The 21,034-nt window shown below is 44.3% G+C and overlaps 2 protein-coding genes and 1 long non-coding RNA gene across 7 annotated transcripts in view; 1 reads left to right on the top strand and 2 right to left on the bottom strand.

The window, feature by feature from the left end:
• Positions 1-9,714, bottom strand: part of SNX25 (sorting nexin 25) — a 111,202-nt gene extending 101,488 nt beyond the window's left edge. The window contains exon 1 of one of the 2 annotated variants that reach the window (XR_010838451.1): positions 9,029-9,714. Coding sequence is in view for 1 of the 2 variants with exons in the window: in XM_059049333.2 (XP_058905316.1) it covers positions 9,029-9,394 (366 nt within the window). In the remaining variant the exon portion in view is untranslated. The remainder of the gene's footprint in view (positions 1-9,028) is intronic. The other variant, XM_059049333.2, reaches the window with a different exon arrangement.
• The window catches only part of CFAP97 (cilia and flagella associated protein 97), a 39,044-nt gene continuing 27,090 nt past the window's right edge, over positions 9,081-21,034 (top strand). The window contains exon 1 of one of the 4 annotated variants that reach the window (XM_067022501.1): positions 9,081-9,160. The gene's annotated coding sequence lies outside the window, so the exon portion shown is untranslated. Of the gene's footprint in view, positions 9,161-17,434; positions 18,625-21,034 lie in introns of those variants that run through there. The other 3 variants (XM_067022499.1, XM_059049355.2, XM_067022500.1) reach the window with 3 other exon arrangements.
• LOC131747498 (uncharacterized) lies at positions 12,380-17,662 on the bottom strand. Its single transcript, XR_009332929.2, has 3 exons — positions 17,008-17,662; positions 16,513-16,671; positions 12,380-13,308 (listed from the first exon to the last, which is right to left on the bottom strand). It is a non-coding gene; the product is annotated as an uncharacterized lncRNA (long non-coding RNA).

Below are 21,034 nucleotides of genomic sequence, written 5' to 3'. Positions count from 1 at the left end.
TTATTTTGTGTAATTTTTCTGAAGCTGCATATTTATTCTTATAAAAAAGATTTTTTAAAAAGGTAAAAGTGTAACATCTACCATGTAACACCTTCTAATTCAAAGTACTTTTACAAATACTAGTATTTATGTTTTCAAATACTATCACATTGTTCCAAACAATCTCTTAAGGTATTTACTATCTCCACTTTTCAGATAAGGAGGCCGGGGCTTAGAAATCTTAAGGAAGTTGCCCACTGTCACAGGGCTATTAAAGCAGAGCCAGGTTCAAATTCAAATACCTGGCTGACTCCAGAACCATCCTCTTCATGCCTATGCTCTACCGATCCCCAGTGATTCAGTCACTCAAGACATATTTATTGCTTGCCTACTTAAACCATGCTAGATGTTAAAGACACAGGGGAGAGTTTCTGCCTTCATGGAGTTCAAGGGTTAATGAGAAAGACGGACAAGGAACCGTCCAAGTATAAAATCACAACTGTGCTAAGTACAATGAAGAAAAGGTCTACTGTGCCACAAGAATATATGAGCTGCTCTGTAAAAGTGATGGCTGAGGCCTGAGAAGAAGTTAGCCAGGTAAGGGCGCAGCGGGGCTCCAGGCAGAGCAAGCAATGTTCAAAGTTGCCATCCAAAGCGCGAGGTTGGCACTTTGAGGGTTGAGGATAGAGCATGAGAAGTGAAGGTAGTTATGACAGGAGACCAGGCTGGAGAGCTGGCAAGAACAGGAAGCTGACGGCTCTTAATTAAACACGCTGCAGAAGAGAGATTGGACTGCGTGTGCATTTTTAAGAGAAGGAATTGGAGGAGCCAACAGGGAGGCGGAGAGATGAATTCGGGGGCTACTGCAGTCACCTAGGAGGCACATGATGGCAGTGGGGACCAAGCAGGAGAGATGGAAAGAAGTGGATGGACGTAGGATACTCAAGAGGTAAGGAGACAGGTCTGGAGGATGGACTGCATGTGGGGAGGAAGGAGAAGGAGAGGCCAGGAAGGATTCGGGCTTCTGGCTGCTGGACTTTCAGAGGTGCTAGTCGCTGACGCAAGGAGCAAGGGGAGAGGGACGGAGACACTGATCACAAGACAGATGGAGCCTTGGACCTGTTGAGTTTCAGGCACCACTGAGGGTACCAAGTGGAAAGGTCAAGTCAAGCAGTTGAATAAGCGAGTCTAAGCATGAGGAGTAAATCTCGACTCCGCCTCCGTGTAGAGATGGTTATTGCAGGGCCCCCAGGGAAGCCCGCCTAAGAGTGAGATACTTCCAAAAATGGGACCTCAAGAATGATCAAAATTCATATCTAGAAAACAAAGCAACCTCCTGAGCTAATCTAGGGGTTGCAATCTCAGAAAGGTTTAGTGAAATGGGAAAAAAAATCAGAAGGAACAATATGAGATTAACAACTGTGCCTCAGGAAAAACACCTCACAATTTCTGGGATGTTTAAGGTGTTAATTTCACGCCTAACAAGTTGGCAGGGTTTGCACATGGCCCTCAGGTGTATATTTGTAGGAGTATATTTGTATACCAGGAAGAGGCCTTTGGGAGGTGCCTTGTGTGTAGCCACTCAAGGGTGGAGACAGAGAAAGCTCTGGAGCTAGGAGAGAAAGCCTGAGCTTGACCCCAGGGGCTGCTCTGAGCCAGGTACAGAAAGGAGCCAGACAAAAGGGATGGGGCTGTCTTCACAGGAGATGCAAACAGAGACATAAGCTCCTCAGCTTCTATTACAAGGTAAAAAAGAAAAAAATTTTAAGTATACCCGAGTGAGAGAAACAAGGCTACATTCTCAACTTCCATAAAGCACATAAAGTGGCTTTGGCTCAGGAAAAAACAAAAACAAAACAGAAGGACCAAGCACTCCTAGATATCCAGTTTTAGGGGACTGAGACAGCGGTAGCCCAAGAAGAAATGTGCTTTTTCACAGACTGGCACAGGCGACAGAAAGAAGCCTCTCTCAAATGTTTTGCAGGCACCAGGAACGGAAGAACATAAGTGAACATATTCATAAATACTGCCTGTGGGCTGGCAGAAATGAGGGGAGAGCTGCAGGATGCGGTCCTGCATGAGCAGACAGGAGCAAACCCTATACAATTTGAGTTACCGCTATTAATGTAAACTCACTCATACACACAAGATGGGTGAGAACTACAGAAATTCAGGTAACTTTAGAAATGAGTATTTGTTAAAAATGCATCCAACTTTCCAAGAAGTATATTCTACACTAAAATAGAAAGCTTACTAAACAGATCTTAGTGACCTAAACAAGTTCCAGTGTCTTATTCTAAAAATGCACTATTCATTCTGGTTTCCCCTTTGGCCTCGGAGGCGTTTTACTTGGAGTTACCATATTCATTTTCCTCTACATCCAGCTCATGGCATTCATACATGGAAACCCCAGGCTGACTGACAAATGTACCAGGACTGGCCAGTGCCTAGAGTCACTGATAAGCAGGGGCCAGCCCTGGGGACAGACTGGCACAGCTCACTCTCCTAACTGCATTCTACCAAAGCAGCACCTGAGCTGAAAAGCCCACCAAAATGCAACCAAACCCCACTGGGCTTTCTGGAAAGCTCCAGTGTTTAGAGAAACTAAATAACACACCCCAGGACTAAAGGGGGGTGTAGAAGTGAGTAACTGAACCCAAGCCCTGGCCCCCCAGGGTACCCAGCAGAGCCCCTGAGAAGGGCTGCCTATCTATCTACCCCTGTCATCTGTCACCTCCACCCAAACAACCAACCCTCATTTAGAAAGTGACCTAACAGTGAAGTTGGTAAAAATACAAGTTCCAAGTTTGCAAGTCTTTCAAAAGCAAAGCTGCAAAAAAAAAAAAGAGGCAAGTTTGTATGCCATCATTTTAATACTAACAGCCTTCTACAGATACTTCCTTTTCTAAAGCCTAAGCCCTCAGCACCAAACTTGCTGAGTCACCTTTTTTTAAGTACAATTGTGTGCACTATTTTGACTGCACAAGGGCTCATACATTCTAAGGAAACTAGGGCACTTCCTACCCCCAAAGTGGTAAGGTTAGGAATGAAACCTAAGATACTTTTAAGAAGGCAACATTCAACTACTGAGGTTGACATCGGAGCATGTTCCTAAAGCAAAAGCAGCTTAAGATTCAAGGGAGTTAGAAATAAGCTTCCTGAGAATGACCAGAATTTAGGCTCCAAGCAGACCACTAAAGCTTGCAGACTTTGGTCTTCACATTTGTGAATAAACAGTAGGACCCTTTGGTTTGGGGCTTGAATTTATTATTTAGAGAGAATGTTAAGATACCCTAGAAGACTCTTGAATCAATCTGTAATGATAACTACTGATAATTACCATGAAAGACCCGTCTCACTCAATCTTGACTTTTTGCCTCCCGACTCCATTCACACAACTTCATTAACTCTCACTTTTTTAATTTTTTTTTATTTTTTTTTTTTATTTTTTTTTTTGTTTGTTTTTAAACTCTCACTTTTTATCAGTGTTTCTCCTGAGTCCCTTCCAATCGCATTTCCATTTAACATTTCTAAAGCCCAGCTCTGATGCTACACTCCAGAGCTCAGAAAGTGTGAGTAGCTGCCCCAACTACAGACTATAATCCAGCCCTACTCTCTCAGCTGAGGACTTCCACAACCTGGCCCAAACTACCTCTGCAATCCTACCTCCAAGGATTCATCTCATATACTCGCCAGCAACTGAAACCCCAAAAAGTACATGTACTCCGTCTCTAAAACAATTTGCTGGGTTTGTTTTGGCTTTGTACAAATTGTGAAAATATATATTGCCGCCTTCAGACAGTTTTGCTAAATTCAAAAACACACTCATCATTGCTTAGAATACAATTCCTGGTTTTCATGAGCATTTTTTTATGTTCATGTTTAATCGTGTATTGTAGCTTCCTACTTTGAAGTTATCACTATTCATATAGAACTTATGTTTACTAACCCTCAGAAATAGGTCCTTCATAATATACAGAAAATAATTTTCCTTTATGTGTAATTACTGTTTATATATCAAGAGATTATAGGTATCAAAAGCTCCCATTTTTGAGTACATATTTGTATTTGCTTGTATATACATAATATACATCTGGAAGAATAATCAACTGTTAATAATGGCTGCCTATAAGGAAGGGAGATTTTTTTTTCCACTGCATATCTTGTTATATGTTTTTTTATTAAAGCCATGTGACTGTATAACCTGCATAAAAAGTTAAATTTAAAAATTATGATTGGAATGAATTTAAGGCAAACAAACCTTACACTACAGAGTTAGGTAGATTTAAGGGGGTCTCAAAAGCCATCTTCCTCCAAAACATTTTTCCCAGTAGCCACCATGACTTAAATCCCCTGGTCAAAATACAATCAAATATTCTGAAGACAGTAAGTGTATGACGCCACTATCCACTATCAAATTATTGAGGATTAGTTTATCACATTAGCATAATAAAGTCACAAAGAGGCTGTGTATAGTCTCCCTAAGTCTTGTTTCTTTTCCTTTTTCCCTCGAGTAACTAAATCAAGTTTGTTTTACTCAAAAGAACTTTTGTATTGGTAAAAGAACTCATTTAGGGATTCTAGAAGTCCTACCCAAGCCAAGTGGCCCCATGGGTTGCTGTGTGAATGTTTTTACTGTCTCTATAAACATCTGCTCTCCCCTCCATCTTCCCTATCAGTCTATCTACTTAGCCTGAGAGCAGAGGAACAGGGAGTATCCTGTTCACCTTGGATTCCTCCCCAGCACTAAACACACCACCATGCGCTTTACAGAAAGCAATTATTGAAGCGCTTAGTGACACCTACTGCAAGACTATGATCCCTTCTCTAGGGAACTGTGGTGGAAACTTCAAATCTAAAAATGTCAGTTGGATTCTCAAGTCTGTTCTCATCTCAAACAATAATCCATTCATTCAGGACAAAAATCCATCTATAGAGAACTTAACTATGTGCCTGGCACTGACACTCAGCAACTAACTAGGCCAAAACTGATCTCACGAGTTCAGAAAAGCAGATATGCAGCAGATCTTCAGTAAATGCGTACGAGATTTGATGAACTTCTTGAACTTTGCTATCTGTCTAAACTTGGAAAAGTCTTTCATGTTTTCTTCACATAGCAATGGACCTCAGTTTCCCATATGCTACTAATCGCCTGACTTGTGGACTTTCTTGCATCAGCCCTCCAATCCTCATTAGTTAACGGCTTATTTTTTAACTTAATGGGGTGTAAATCAAGAAGTATCTAATAAAATACAATGTAAAAGAGAAAAATCCATAATTATTATGTGAATGATTGACTTTTTAAAATTTATTTATTTTATTTTTTTGGCTGTGTTGGGTCTTCATTGCTGCGCACGGGCTTTCTCTAGTTGCAGTGAGCAGGTGTTACTCTTCGTTGCGGTGCACAGGCTTTTCTCATTGCGGTAGTTTCTCTTGTTGTGGAGCACGGGCTCTAGGCGCGCGGGCTTCAGTAGTTGTGGCTCATGGGCTCCAGAGCGCAGGCTCAGTAGTAGTGGCGCACGGGCTTAGTTGCTCTGTGGCATGTGGGCTCTTCCCAGACCAGGGCTTGAACCCGTGTCTCCTGCATTGGCAGGTGGATTCTTAACCACTGCACCACCAGAGAAGCCCATGACTGACATTTAAAGAAGTTATTCCTATCGCCAAAATGTAAGAAATTATTTCCCTTTTTTCCATTCTATGAAGATGCACTTAGATCCTGCTGGTCCAGGAATGAAAATAAGTTTTCTGAACTACTGATTCACTATTCCCATATTCTTCTTGCTGCTGCCTTGGGTAGATCATGTGCTAGGGTCAAGTAGCTGTGGCTGGTGAATCTAAGGCTCTTGGTCCGCGTGAGTTAACTGGCCTGGCACAAGACCAAACTATGACCTTGGACTAGGAACACCACACTCAGGCAGCCTACTCAGCAAAGGTGGGCTAGCAGCTGCTGCCCAGGAGCAAGCCAGCCCCACAGCATCACAGCTCCAGTCGGCTGGCCTACAACAAAGCCCAAGTGTTTCTAAAGTGGGGCCCATGTAGCAACGGTCAAGACTATACCACCAACCTTTCTGACCTTACACAAGTTATTTTGTCACCTGAATATACCACTGGATGTTATTTCCACCCGAGATGAAAATTTACTTTTACCACTTTAATCAAGAGTGATTCCCAACCAAGTAAAATCGAAATCCTTGCACATAAGAGATGCCCAGTAAATATTAGATTAACTGAAGGGGGAAAGCACAGAGTTAGTGACCACTGGATATACCACTGGATGTTATTTCTACCTGAGATGAAAATTTAGTTTTACCACTTTAATCAGTAGTGATTCCCAGCCAAGTAAAATCAAAATCCTTGTACGTAAGAGATGACCAGTAAATATTAGATTAACTGAAGGGGGAAAGCACAGAGTTAGTGACCGCAAACTGACATAATTTTCTTCTTTATCATCAGCAAACACTCACAAAAGATGTCAGTCATGGGTCCTAACCACACAGAGTTGACAGCCAATAACTACCTTGTGAAGCATGCAGGAGCATTTGAACACTCTTAGACATGAAAACACCTTTCCCCTTTTAGTTTAGGCTTCTCTGGTTGCCTGCTTTTAATAGTGTACGCATTTTTTTTTTCCTCTTTAGAAGGAAGCCAAGAAGGAAAAAAAAAAAAAAAAGGAAAGAGAAGGAAGAAAAGGTGGACAGATAGGATAGATCCCCGTGTCTGACACGTCTAGCTGACACTAGAAGAACCCAAAATATGTAAGAACAAATGAGGATTCTTTTCTTAACGCTGAATTAAAACTTCTGTAGTGAAGTAGTCACTGTGTCATAAGAGGCACCATTTGGTTCACTCCAAAATAGCCTCCCATCCACCTATGTTAGATGACCGGTGTGGTCCAGCTCCTACCACCACAGAACGGACAGTTATACTACACCACATGCTTATGCTTCCATTCATAAAGAACATTTTTTTAAAACCTTAAGCATAAATTATTGGAAATACAGCACAACAAAAGGCTTGAGTAAACTGCACTGGTACTGTAAATATATGTATATAATTTTATGTGAATAACATGCATTTCAATTCTAAGTAACACAATCTAGAAAGTAAACATCCTAGTGTACTTATTTTCTTATTTAACATTGTAGGAATCTGAATTCAAAAAGAATGACCAATAATCTACTTTCCTGAAATCATACTTCACCTCTTCTACTGCCTGAAATCTTCAGGTAGTATACATGAGAGATTACATATGCTGCTTCATTTTCTGTCACCTTTAATGTAGTATTTTCTCTGCTTCCTCTACTAAAGCATCTTTCCGGATGATAACCCAAGTTTTACCAGAGGTACAAGTGAGCTGAGAAGTTTGAGGGGATGTATTTTCCAACAAAAGGGGAGGTAACCCACAACATGAGGCTTCCAAGCCCTCAGAGTGAGCTGCAATCCTACAGCTTTGACCCTAACCTCACCATCTAAACTTCCTGCCCTCACATACCAGGTACTCTTAATCAATTGACTCTTAGTTACTTTTGGTTTCATAAGCATTTACCGCTACCCAAAAGTCACTCCATTTATTTATTGCCTGATTCCCGCATAAAGTATATAGTCTCCAGAAAGCAGGGCTTTTGCCTTGTTGATTCAACCCCAGCTTCCAAAATAATACCTGGCTGGCAAAAAATACTCAATAAATACGTGCTGAATGAATTACAACGTCTTACAATACTCTAAAGAATTCTAACGTCATTCACAGATCGATAAACCAACTAGTAAAATCTTGGGATCTTTATTTTTTTTATCATTGTAGAGAAAAAGCAAGAGGAAAAATACACCTACTCACCGCGTCTTGCTAAATTAGAAATGAAAAACGGGGCAGCTGAGTGAAGGTTTTTAATGAGACTACTTATTGAAAACAGAAGTTCCTGTTCCTTACTATACTGAATTGCTGCTCAGCTTACAGCTGCTCAGCTGCTCAGTGAGGATGCCCCACTCTTTTACCTACAACCCTTCAGCCATTATCTCAGCTCTGCATTCGGAACTGACACACTGAGGAAACGGTACTTTTGGTGAAGTGTGATGATTTTCACCAAAAAGTAAGCAGGTCATATCATAAGCAAACACAAAACCCAGGGGGTAATGACGCTTCCAACAAATATTCTTAGGAAGTTGAGCCACTACCATTTCTCTTACCCCAGAGTGCTTGGTCGATTTCAGTTTCATGATAGTATCATTCAGTCAAGCAGGAAGAGTCAAGCTACGAAAGAATCAAGTTTCTTTTAAAGCGCGGTGAGACGGATGCTGGGAGGTAGGGGAAGCAGTGGTTTGGCACTAAGGAAGCGAAGAGCTCATTTAAAATACTGTCCTTCCCTATATAACCACCGTTCTTTACTATATCGCCACACCTCACTGATGATAGCCTTCCTTTTGATGCAAAGTACAGTGATTTCGGGCATCCCCTTCCTAAATCACTGAAACTGCGATACTTAACATGGTGGAAGACAGGACAGCGTGGTAAAAAGTGTACCCAGGCTTGGGCACGAGGTACCGGGTGGGTGACCTAAGCCAAGTCAGCCTCTCTGCGCCAAGCTTCCTCGTCTGTAAAAGGGCATAAAGTCACCCCGACAGGGAACGGTTATGGGAATCCAAGGTAATGACCAGCCCAGGGCGCAGCGCCTGCGTACAGAGACTGCCGCGCTCCCCTCGCTCCCACTCGCCAGCTGCAGAGCCACAGCGAAGGTCTGGAAGGATTATTCAACTACCGAGGCAGGAAATGAGGATGGTGTCGAGCAACTACATCGCCTACTAACGTGCATCTCGGCAAACCCACGGAGCCCGGAGCCCGCCCCGCGCCGGGGCCGAGGGGACGCGAGCGTCTCCCCGCCGGGCCGGCCCACCCCAAGCCCCGTTTCCCTCGGGCGTCCGCCGAGCCGGGCCGAGAAGACGGGCCCGCCGCGACCCCCGGCCCTCCCGGAGCTGGCGGCGAGCGCCGAAAGCGGGCGGGCCGGGTGAGGCCGCGGGCAGGTGCCGCGGCGGCGGCGGGGAGACCCGTACTCACCTCCGGCGGGTGGCGGGCGGCCGCGGCCAGCCGTCTCCAGGCGGCGGCGAAGTCGGGCGGCGGCGCTCGCGGGCTCCGGCAGACCAGGGAGAACAAGGTCCCCAGCAGGAAGGCGGCCGCAGCGCAGACCAGGTACAGGCTGAGCCTGAGCAGGACGGTGCCCGGCCCTGCGCTTCCCGCTTCCCAGCAGCCGGGCCCCAGGAAGCAGAGGGACACGGCGGCGAGGGCGGCGACGGCCACCGGCGCCCGCCAGCTCCCGCCGCCAGGGCCCCCGGGGGCTGCCGCCTCCTCCCGGGAATCCGGCCGCCGCTCGCCCGGGGCGCCCGTGAGGCCGGCGCCGCTGCTGTCGGTGGCATCGGGGTGCATGCTGCTTCCTGGGCCGCTAAGGACAGGCACATCTCCCGCCCTGCTCTCCCCCGGCGCTGCCCTGGACGGTGGCCTCCAAGAGGCGCCTCCTCCCCTCGCTGCTCCCGCCGCTCTGGAGGCTGAGGGAGTCCGCGCTCATTCCCTCGCCGGCGGCCCACCAAGGGAACGGCTCCAACAGACGCCGCCGAGCTCCTCTCGGCGACCCCTCAGCGCCGCCACGCGGCGCCAAGCCCTCAGCTGCCCGGCCGGGCGTGCCCAGGTAGCTGGACCCGGGGGGGAGTCGAGCCTGCCGGGTGGGGGCGGGGACGGGGACGGGGGCGGGGGCGGCCGTGGAGTGCTCGTCAGAAGGGGGCGGAGAGTCACAGCGGCCGGATGAGTGACGGCTGGGAGGTGCCCGGCCCCCGCCCCGCCCCGCCCGGCCGCCCACCCGCGGTGCGGGGGCGGGGTCCGACCTGCCTCTGCCCAGCCGGGCAGGGGCGCCGCCAATCCTGGCGAAAACTGCTTTCCTGCGCTCCTCCCCGCCCCTCCCCCAGGATACCGTCTGTTGATGGAAATTTTTGCTGCAGGTGTCAGAGGATGTGTAATTCTCGAGCTCAGGTGATCCCTTAATCCTCTCCCCGCTCATCATTGACAAGTAACCTCCTCGCATGCTTACAGCCCGCAAAATTTCTGCGTTTTCACCTGCTATTTAAATAGGCAACCGTTCCTAATCCTCACTTTTAACACAGTTCTCCTAACAACCTTCCCTTTCCCACGCAGCTGCCTCAGGAACTGAATCAGACAAATGTGGAGCAGTAGATGAAGCCTGCAATTCCTACTTACGGAAAGGCCCAAAAAAGTCTGCCTGGTGCCAGAGGGTGTGCACAGCTGCCATAGTCACTGGCTCCAAGTCCTTGTACTTTTGTCGCCGACTATTCAGTACAAATGCTACTACCCACGCAAGTGAAAGTAGTCTAAATAATTTTGAGAGTACATATTTTCTTCTCCTACCATGCTCCCAGCGTTAATATACAGATAATGCTTAATGAGAAGATGCCAACATGCGAAATACTAGAAATTAGGAACGCCAGCAAAGCAGCAGATGTGTCTTTTAATGAATAAAGGAATTCTAAAGACGTTAACGATAATTTAAAAGGGGGTGATAGAGTAGAGAGGGCACATCAACAATATAAAGGGGAAGAAAGGGAAAGGGAGGTAAACAGATGAGAGAAGCCGTGAAGGATACGGGAAACATTAAAAAGCAAAAGCCCAGAACTCTCTCCATGCAGCAGTCATGAAGAATTTCAACAGTTTAAAAGCGCTATTGTTTCCCAATAAATTGAGTTATATCCTGCTTCCCAGGAAACATAGTTAGGAAAAGTAAGCATTAAAATATATTTTCAGGGCTTCCCTGGTGGCGCAGTGGTTGAGAGCCCGCCTGCCGATGCAGGGGACACGGGTTCGTGCCCCTGTCCGGGAAGATCCCACATGCCGCGGAGCGGCTGGGCCCGTGAGCCATGGCCACTGAGCCTGCGCGTCCGGAGCCTGTGCTCCGCAACGGGAGAGGCCACAGCAGTGAGAGGCCCGCGTACAGCAAAAAATAAAAATAAAAAACTATTATCGAAGAGGTTATTAATCAAAAGAAGAAATACCAGTGTCCATAGACATACACTGCCCACCCATGTATTCACATCATTGTAATAAATTTCCCTGGAATGGCATGGATTTCAAGTGGGAGATGAAGTAAGAGGTCTAAAAAAAATTATCCCTAATATTAAGCTCTAACAAAACAGCGTAGAAATGAATTATTTTATGTACCTATATAAAAATAAATATGTTCACATTTGGCATTTTTTAAAAGTTTATTGTTTGTTTTGCGGTACTCGGGCCTCTCACTGCTGTGGCCTCTCCCGTTGCGGAGCACAGGCTCCGGACGCGCAGGCTCAGCGGCCATGGCTCACAGGCCCAGCCGCTCCACGGCATGTGGGATCTTCCCGGACAGGGGCACGAACCCGTGTCCCCTGCGTCGGCAGGCGGGCTCTCAACCACTGCGCCACCAGGGAAGCCCTTATTGTTTTTAATATCAGTATTCATAGACCACTCTATTCTTATTCCTTGTAAGTCAAAGACAAGGAGATAATGAGTGCTTTAGGCCAGATGTGACTTTGCCATGCCTAGGTAATTACAGGTGAGGACATCATAAGAAGTTACCACCTTCCTGTCCTCCTTGTCTTCTCTTTTTGTTTTTAAATAAAGCAGTGTAACTGATTTTGAAGGCGCCCTTTTGCCTCTAAAATAGTTAATGTTCATCCCGCTGGGGCTCCTCAAAGTGTACCTACAATTCCAAATTATTTCAAATAAAGCACGGTAGCCTGTTATTACCAACACTCATATCCATATTTTTTGATCATTTACATGCCTGGGACAGTGGGCTGAGGGCTTTACCTACTTGATATATATTTAAAGTTTTCCAAAATATGGGTTTACCATAGTTGACAATAATAACTGAGCACTTACTGTGTAGATACTGTTCTAAACACTAGACACGCTTCATTTAATCTTCACAACAACCCCTAGAATGTTATCTCCATCTACCCATGAGGAAACTGATGGGAGAGACCACAACAGTGAGAGGCCCGCGTACCAAGGAAAAAAAAAAAAAAAGTGAAAAAGTTATAAAATACTTTAAAAACAAATAGTAGGGCTTCCCTGGTGGTGCAGTGGTTAAGAATCTGCCTGCCAAGGTAGGGGACACGGGTTCGAACCCTGGTCCGGGAAGATCCCACATGCCACAGAGCAACTAAGCCTGTGCGCCACAACTACTGAGCCTGCGCTCTAGGGCCCGTGAGCCACAACTACTGAGCCCGCATGCCTGGGGCCCGTGCTCTGCAACAAGAGACGCCACCGCAGTGAGAAGCCCACGCACCGCAACAAGGAATGGACCCCGCTCACCGCAGCTAGAGAAAGACCGCGAGCAGCAACGAAGATGCAATGCAGCCAAAAAATAAAATAAATAAATTTATTTTAAAAAATAGTAGACTGTTAAAGCTTAAAGGAAACATACTGCAGCATTTTGAAGAGGAAGATGAATCTCTGAACAAAATTTTAGAACACAGATAAATAAATTATGCTGAGTGGGGCTCCTTATTAGTAAGTAAAAATATTCATATTGGGAAACTTTCAGGCAGAAGTGTCTTTGTATTAATCTTCAAAGAGAAAGAGAATTACAAAGGAAAGTATTGTAAACTAAATTAGCTGGTATCAAGTTAAAGAATTGACGAGGGTAGATCACACAAAAAGAGGATAATTTCAATTTACTTAAGTTTTGACCTGAAATTTAGGGAAATAGAGTATGTCAATTATCTGCTGTTGTATAACAAACTACCACCAAATAAAAACCATTTTATTTGCTTATGATTTTGTAGGTCAGCAATTGGGCTGGGGTCACTGGGCAGTTCTGTTCTTTCCTGGGTCACTAACAACGCTGTGATCTCCTGGTGCATAAGCTGGGGCTGCTTGAGCTATGGAGCCTCCATTGAGATGGCTTGTCTCTGCTCCCTGTGTTCTTATCCTCCAAGAGGTAGCTTGGGCTTCTTCACATGACAACCTCAGAGATGTGGTATATACTACAAGTTCTTTTTAAGCTTTCGCTTGTGTTACGTTTGCTAACATCCCATTGGCCAAAGCAAATCATATGGCCCAACCAGGAGTTAAATAGGAGAGGGGGCCTACGCGTGGATTTAAACATTGGGAGGTATAATTCATTGGTTCCATTACTTTAACAACCCACCACAATTTACTTTGACAGAATATACTAATCAGTTTTTGGTGGATCCCGGCTAGTCACCAAAATCAGTAGCATCTAAGGACACACTCAAACACGTTAAAGTTCACATTTCTTGTTCCTCTTCTTGTTCATATCTGCTTCCTTCTACCTATGAGATAGAGAAAAGAGCCTGGATAAGGATAGGAACATAGGAGGCAGTGTACAACTATGTTTGTCAGCTGGAAGTTTGGTGATGTAGCCGTTAGCTTTATTTTACCCTAACATTTTCAAGTTATGAAACACAAAGCATAAAAGAAAATTCTAAGCTCATTTAGATTTTGATATCCAGTATTATTGGACAGCAGATTATAGAGAAAGAAAATAAACTGTTTACTTGTTATCTAATTTCTCCAAAATATATGCACACTGAAAAACTTTGAACTGACTTATATGCTGTTTCATATTTGTCATGAGCAGAATAAAATATAAAGTAGGCAGCACACAATTATTACATGTACATGCATAAATTAGGAAAGGATCTTAAATATTTTAAGATTAACGCTATGCATTTAAGATTATGTAAAGCTTTTATACACTACCTAAAAGAAGTCAGTGTCTCTGATTTGTCATTTATTTGCTATAGGAAAGAGAACATATTTTGGGGAAGTAAAAATTAGTATTAGAGAATTAATCACAGTTCAGAACAGGGGTTGGCACAGAGTAGGCCCTTAATTGAAATATTTTTCAATGAATAAATGTTATCCTTCTAGGAAAATATATCTAGAATAATTGAACAGACAAAATAACAGTAATAAAAATACTTCATATTTGAATAGGAACTTTAACTTTCAGAAATCCTTTTTAAAACATATGTTTCTCACTATAACTCTATAAAGGAATATAGAGTTAAATATTAAAATCCCATTTTGCAGATGAGGGAACTGAGGTTCAAAGAAGTTACATGAGTTGCCCAAAATCACATAGCTAGTTGGTGGTCGGACCTAAATTATAGCATTCTCCTTCATTATGCTATCCTTCAAATACAATAGTTAAAAGTAATGTCAAAGGACAAAACAAACTGCTTTCTGCATTACATGAAAATGTCCTTACAAAACCAATACAATAATAATGGCATTCATTTGGCTTTTATCCTGGCCACACCACACGGCATGTGGGATCTTAGTTCCCTGACCAGGGATCCAAACCACACCCCCTGCATTGGACTGCCAGGGAATTCCATACTTAGCTTTTAAATAGATTGTAAACTTCTGAAAGGCAGTACGTGACTTCCAGTCATTCTCTCACTCAGTCCAAAAATATTAGCCAGGGGCTTTGCTAGAAAGTAGTATAAAATACCGTCTCTGTCCTTGAAGAGCTCACAGTCTAATTAAGGTGTGTGGGGAGGAAAAAGGGGGTGGGGAAGGGAGGCATAAGGCAATGTAATACATATTATAAGAAAGGTATTACCAAGTTCTAGGGTGACAAGAGGAGAGCTATTTCTGCTTTGTGGGAGTTAAGGAAATTTCAAATGTTACCTCTCCTGGGAATCTAAGTCATTTTGCTTTCTGAATTTCTTCTATTTATTATAGCATTTAGGTATGTTGAACTAACCTTTTAGATACTCAAAAGATATGGGACTACACTACACAATTTTTAAGTTGGTTTATAAACTTTAACGCAGTAAATATTTTATCCTTCAAAACTTGATTCCTAAATTTAAAAAACAAAAGTCTTCCAATGGGTGTACATTTGCTCATAACCTAAAGGAAGTTTAGCATAGTGAACAAAACTGCCAGATAAAATGGAAGAGTCTTTTAATAGCTCTCTATAGAAATAGTCAAGCCTATTTTGTTTCGGGAGGTTTACAAATAAGTGAGGAACAATTTTTAAAAAGGACAAGAGGGATAATATTTATATCTTTTCTGACAAAAGAGTCCAGATTCAGTGGATCTGGGGAAAGACCTTTTTTCACCTATGAGTTGATGACCTCATATGAACTATGAAGAGGAACAAAGCAAATAAAATCTCTGTCATGAAGGAGCTTATTTACAATATAGTTCATTGGTTCATTCATTCAATATAGATGCTCCTTCAGGAAAAGGAAATCAGGGAAAGGGCAAAACTTACAAATTCATAGCACAGAAAAGAGTCAAAATTAAAGCTTGAGATATAATAATCTTATTTTTTTTATCATGGTAAAATATACACAAAATTTACAATTTTAGTCATTTTTAATATAATTCAGTGGCATTAATGCTTTCACATTGTTGCACAAACATCACCACTATCCGTCTCCAGAAGATTTTTGTCATTGCGTACTGAAACTCTGTACCCATTAAACAATAACTCCTCATTCCCTTCTCCCCTTGGGAATTTCTACCCTAATTTCTGTTGCTATGACTTGCCTATTTTAGGTACCTCATGTAAGTGCAATCATATTTGTCCTTTCCTGTCTAGCTTCTTTCATTTAGTGTAACGTTTTCAAGGTTCATCCATGTTGTAGCATGTGTCCGAATTTCGTTACTTTTTATGGCTGAATATTTCATTACTTGTATATACCACATTTTGTTTACCCAGTCATCTGTTGATGGACATTTGGGTTGCTTCCATCTTTTGGAAGCATTATTGTGAATAATGCTGCTCTGAATATGCGTGTATAAATATCTGTTTGAGACTCTGCTTTCAATTCTTCTGGGTATACATCCAGAAGTGAAATTGCTAGGTCAGATGGTAATTCTGTGTTCAATTTTTTGAGGAACTGCCATAGTTTTCCACAGCGGCAACACCATTTTACATTCCCAGGAGCCATGCACAAGGGTTCCTATCTCTCCCCATCTTTGCCAACCCTTGTTATTTTCTGTTTGTTTTGTTTTGTTTTGTTTTGTTAAATAGCCATCCCAATGTGTGCGAGGTGATATCTCATGGTTTTAATTTGCATTTCCCTAATGATTAATGATATTGAACACCTTTCTATGTGCCTATTGGCCATCTTCTTTGGAGAAATGGCTATTCAACTCCTTTGTATAATAAACTTCTGACCACAGGGTAGACAACCATCCCTGGAAAATGGTGTCAGCATAGTTTTGTCAAGCAAAATTAAGTGAAATCCTTCCTTTCCGTCTCCTAAAACGACAGAGAAATGACTCTCTGTGCTTGTTGGTAGTTACGACCAATAAGTACGAAATGCATAATGAAGAACAAAAATAGAGCCAATTCCTTAGTGAGACTCCCTAGGATATGGCTAACCAGGAGTTCCTTTCCCTATATTTTCATGTAAAAAATATTGGGTACCTATTGTATTAATTTCCTGTTGCTGCCGTAACAAATTACTACAGACTTAGCGGTTTAAAACAACACAAATTTATTCTCTTACCTTTCTGGAGGTCAAAATCTAAAATCAAGGTATGGGCTGGGCTGCATTTCTTCTGGAGGCTTCAAGGGGAGAATCCGCTTTCTTCCTTCTGTCAGCTTCCAGATGTGCCTTCAATCCTTGGCTCACTGCCCCTTACATCACTCTGACCTCTTGCTGCTTCTTTTTTAAAAAAAAATTTTAACCCAGTTTTATTGAGGTATAATTGACATATAACATTAAGGTATACAACAAAATGATTTATGTACATATTACAAAATGATCACTGCAAGTCTTGTTAACATTGATTACCTCACATATATACAAATTTCTTTTCCTTAGGATGAAAACTTTTAAGATCTATTCTTTCAGCTACTATCAAATACACAACAGGGTATTAACTATAGTCACCATAATGTGTATTACAACCTCTTGCTTCTAGGGCCATGTCTTTTATTACTGACCCCGAATTTCTTGTGTCCCTTCTTATAAGGACCCGTATGATTACATTGAGCTCACCTGGGATAACCTAGGTTGATTTTCCCATCTTAAGATCCTTAATCACAAGGGCCCTTTTGTCATGTAAAGCATCATATTCACAGGTTTGGGAATAGGAGGTGGGCATCTATGGAGCACCATTGTTCTACCGCACCTACTATGTGCCTGCGAGTTCAAAATCGAAAAATTGCTGCATTCAACACGTTGGACAGAAATCATTTTTCTTAGATTGTTTTAACTACCCATCTCATTTACCAGTAGTCAGAGGACTTTCTAATGTGTTACCAGCCCCTGGCCCATAAAGCTAACTAATTCTTTGAACTGAACTTTGCTGATAGAAATAATCACAGACACAGCCGCCTCCGTATTTATTATCATTGCTGCTGTTCGGGTACAAGATAATTAAAGCAGCTTTCCCATGACATCAGCCACTGCAACAACTAGGTCCACCCGCACTGCGGTTAACAGCCGAGAGGCAGCAGCAGTAACACCCTGGCAAGGCACCGGGCAGCCGAGGGTGCGGGTTTCACTCTCTTCCCGCGTCCTTGCCATTCTACAGGAGGGTCGTCGGGCAAGCCTCGCGCCCCCCGCCGGCCGGAGCAGGGCCGGCCCGCCGCGCTCTGTGACACCCGCTGAAAGGAGCGACGCCGCGAGGAGCCTCGGGCACCGCCCATTTCCCACGGGACTCGCCGCCTCCCCCAGCGACCTCTTCCCCTTCCGCTCTCTCCGCCTCCGGAAGCTCGAGCCGCCGCCGGGGCCGCGTGGAGGGGCTGCGGGAGCGCGTGCGCGAGGCCGGAACGCCGCGGGCGGCGCTGGGCTGCTGCGGGGGTCGCGGTGCCCAGGTGAGCGGCGCGCGGGCGACCCTTTCTCCCCTCGCAGAGCCCCCGCCCCCCGTTCGGAATCCGTTTTCCTCTCCGGAGCCCAGGCCTCGGCGAGCACGCAGAGTCGGTATGCGGAAGTCGGCGCGGGAGGTTAGGAAGGCGGGCCGGCCGGGCCCCCAGCCCTGCGCCCCGCCTCCTCTGCGGCCCGGGCAGACCCTCGGACGGCGGATGTAACCACCGTTGAGGCGTCCGGTCCGGCGGGACCATGGGGCCCGCAGCCCCAGCCGGCCGCGGTGGGACGGCCCGGCCTGCCCTGGGGCGCGTTCGCGGGTGGCTTGGGGGTCGGGGTCGGCCGTGAATTTAAGACGTGGTCGCGACCGGGATCCCGGCTCAGGTCACCGCCGCCCACCTCCGGGGACTTGACCCTAACCTCTAAGGCGGAAGGGGGATGTCAGTTATTATCCGCTACCTAGCGGGATCAGGAGGGGGTCGCGTAAGGAACCTGAGTTCCTGAAATACAGGTGTTTACTTTGGCCCGAGATTTTCGTGTACCCAGTCGGTTACCGTCTTTGGACCAAATCATATGTCAAACTACAGAAATGTAATGTCACAGTATCAAAATGGCAGTTAAAAATGACAGATTCCGGGCTTCCCTGGTGGCGCAGGGGTTGAGAGTCCGCCTGCCGATGCAGGGGATGCGGGTTCGTGCCCAGGTCCGAGAAGATCCCACATGCCGCGGGGCGGCTGGGCCCGTGAGCCATGGCCGCTGAGCCTGCGCGTCCGGAGCCTGTGCTCCGCAACGGGAGAGGCCACAACGGTGAGAGGCTCGCGTACCGAAAAAAAAAAAAAAAAAAGAAAAGCGCGAGATTTCTGTTTGTGTGTTTTCTGATGTGACGTGAAAGCACCAGTATTTCTATTGCTGGTTCTGAAAGGGCTGCGCAAATTGTGTGTCCAGGTGATTCCCGGGCACCTTTGGCAAGTACTTGTCCTCATTAAGCACGAGCAGGGTTATTGCAGCCTGATGAACTGTCATTTGATTTGAATCTCACTCACTTTGAAGTGAATGTTATCAAAAGGACTGCTTAGTGGGACAGTTGGACAATTTTTCCGGTAATTAAATCGCCTGAATGTTTAAGTCCTTACAATAACCGGTCTGTTGGATGTTATGAACCTAAACTTCAACCTGAAAAGTTTCCCAGGCAATGGGCTATGCACCCCTCTCATGAGCTGTGACCATTTAGGGAGACAGATGCTTACACCTACTGGGGACTACAGGAGCCTTGTAAATGCAGATAAGGGGATAGTTGATTCAGGTGTGTGTGAGGGGTGGGGGATGAGGGACCGCTGTAGGAAACTAGCTCAGGTGAAAGAGGTGATTTTTGTGCTTACATAACTGGCTATCAAAGAGGAGAACTAGGGCCCAGCCTTAAATCTCCAAACGCCTTTATCAGATAAACATTCTTTGAATGTCTAGTATTTGTCAGGTCCTACTTTAGGCACTAGGATATAAAGATGAGCAAGATACCAGGAGTTCTCAGTTTGGTAAGACAGGAAAGGCGGGAAACAGCTTTGAAAAACGGGGATTTCAAAGAAGGATTTGGCTTACGGTTAGACTTTGGGATTTAGACCTAGTTCATGTTAGGTTTGGGAAAGGTCATAGCCTCCAAATTTATAAATTCCCACTGCAGCATCCTAGCAAATGGCCATCCAGTCTTTGCTCCAACATTGTCTAGTGACTTACGGCTCCTAATTTTAGAAGGCAGCCCATTCCATTTTTCAGCAATTCTAGTGTTAAACCCAGAACAGCTTTCGTATGCACTCCATCTGTTGATGAAAGTTCTACCTCTGGAGCTACAAATAATAGCTCTCACGTCTGTTTCATATCACAGTCCTTCAAGTATCTGAACACACCCTTTCTCTTAGTCATTTCTTTTATTCCTATGAGCCCTTGCTCTGTAAACCAATTAATCATAACTTCAGTTCTAGACTCTTGACCATAGCACCCAGGGCTAAGTGCTTCATTCAAAAAGATGTTGTGGAAAAACCTGAATGAGCTTTTTGGCCAACCCAACGGTTTGACCAAGCAGAATGTAATGCAAGTTGTCCTACACTGTATGTTGCTACCCCAGGTTTACTGACTTCCAGAAATGTCACTCTCCTTGCCAGAAATACCTTTGGAATTCATTACTCTCTTCGGAAAGGGGGTTGGGTCCCAGGCTCAGCTTGGGATAGAGTCACATGTTAATTCAAAGTTCTGAGTTCTTATTACCTAGGTTAACAATTTACCTAAGGTGACTGGTTTATTTAATTTGCAGTGGCAATGAAATTTGTTCCAGATTACTTTGTTAGAGGAAAACTGCTACACAGCAAATATATCTAGTAAAATGTGTGGCAAACACTGGCATATGTATCTAATTTTAACTGTACAGACCACCCTTTTTTGCAAAGAACTGTTTCTAAAGCTCTGTTGCCAAACAAGTCCCATTTCCCTTAAAAATCCCTGTGAGGGGAGGGTCTTCTTATCTTGCCCACTGTTTACCATCACATAAATAATAGATATCACAACAATGTGTTTTAAAGTTCAAAAAAGGAAGTCTCAGTTCCTAGCCTTTTGGAAGGACCATACTTTGAAGCAGAGTAGAACAGTGGTTAGTAGCATGATCCTCCAGACAGCCTGCTTTAGATTCTTGGCTGTACTGCTTCTTAGCTGTATGGCTTCGGGCAAGTTCTTGGTCTGCTTCCGCTTCCTCTCTGCCAAATGGGAGTGAAGAAATCTCCTAAAGTTATTGTAGAGATTCAATGAGTTAATACTTGTAATGCACTTAGGACAATGCTAACATGTAAGTACTCAATACTTCTGGCTGTTAGTAGTAGTAGAATAACAGCACTAGTACAAGTGAGACTTAGTTATGTTAGTAATTTTATTTCCATAGAAATGTAAAGTTTTGCAGAGGGCTGGAAGTTGGAATGATTTGGATGATTAGCTTTTTTAAAGATTTGTTTTTTAAACTGGCTAGGAAAATTTGTGCTCTGGGCTGTGCTTGGAAACCATTTGCTTTCAAAATTTTAAGAAATTTGTAAAAAAAATTTCTTGAGTCCTAAAGGCAGTCTTAACCATAGGAAAAACCGTAACCACAGCTCTTTTATTCCAGCCCTTGACATTTTGGATTAAAGGGTGAATTATCTTACAAAAAAGGCTGACTTTGGGGAGAATTTAATGACAGTGT

This window comes from Kogia breviceps, chromosome 20 (genome assembly GCF_026419965.1).
Source record: "Kogia breviceps isolate mKogBre1 chromosome 20, mKogBre1 haplotype 1, whole genome shotgun sequence".
In the NCBI taxonomy this organism is placed as follows: Eukaryota; Metazoa; Chordata; class Mammalia; order Artiodactyla; family Physeteridae; genus Kogia; species Kogia breviceps.
This window is presented reverse-complemented; position numbering and strand designations above follow the sequence as displayed.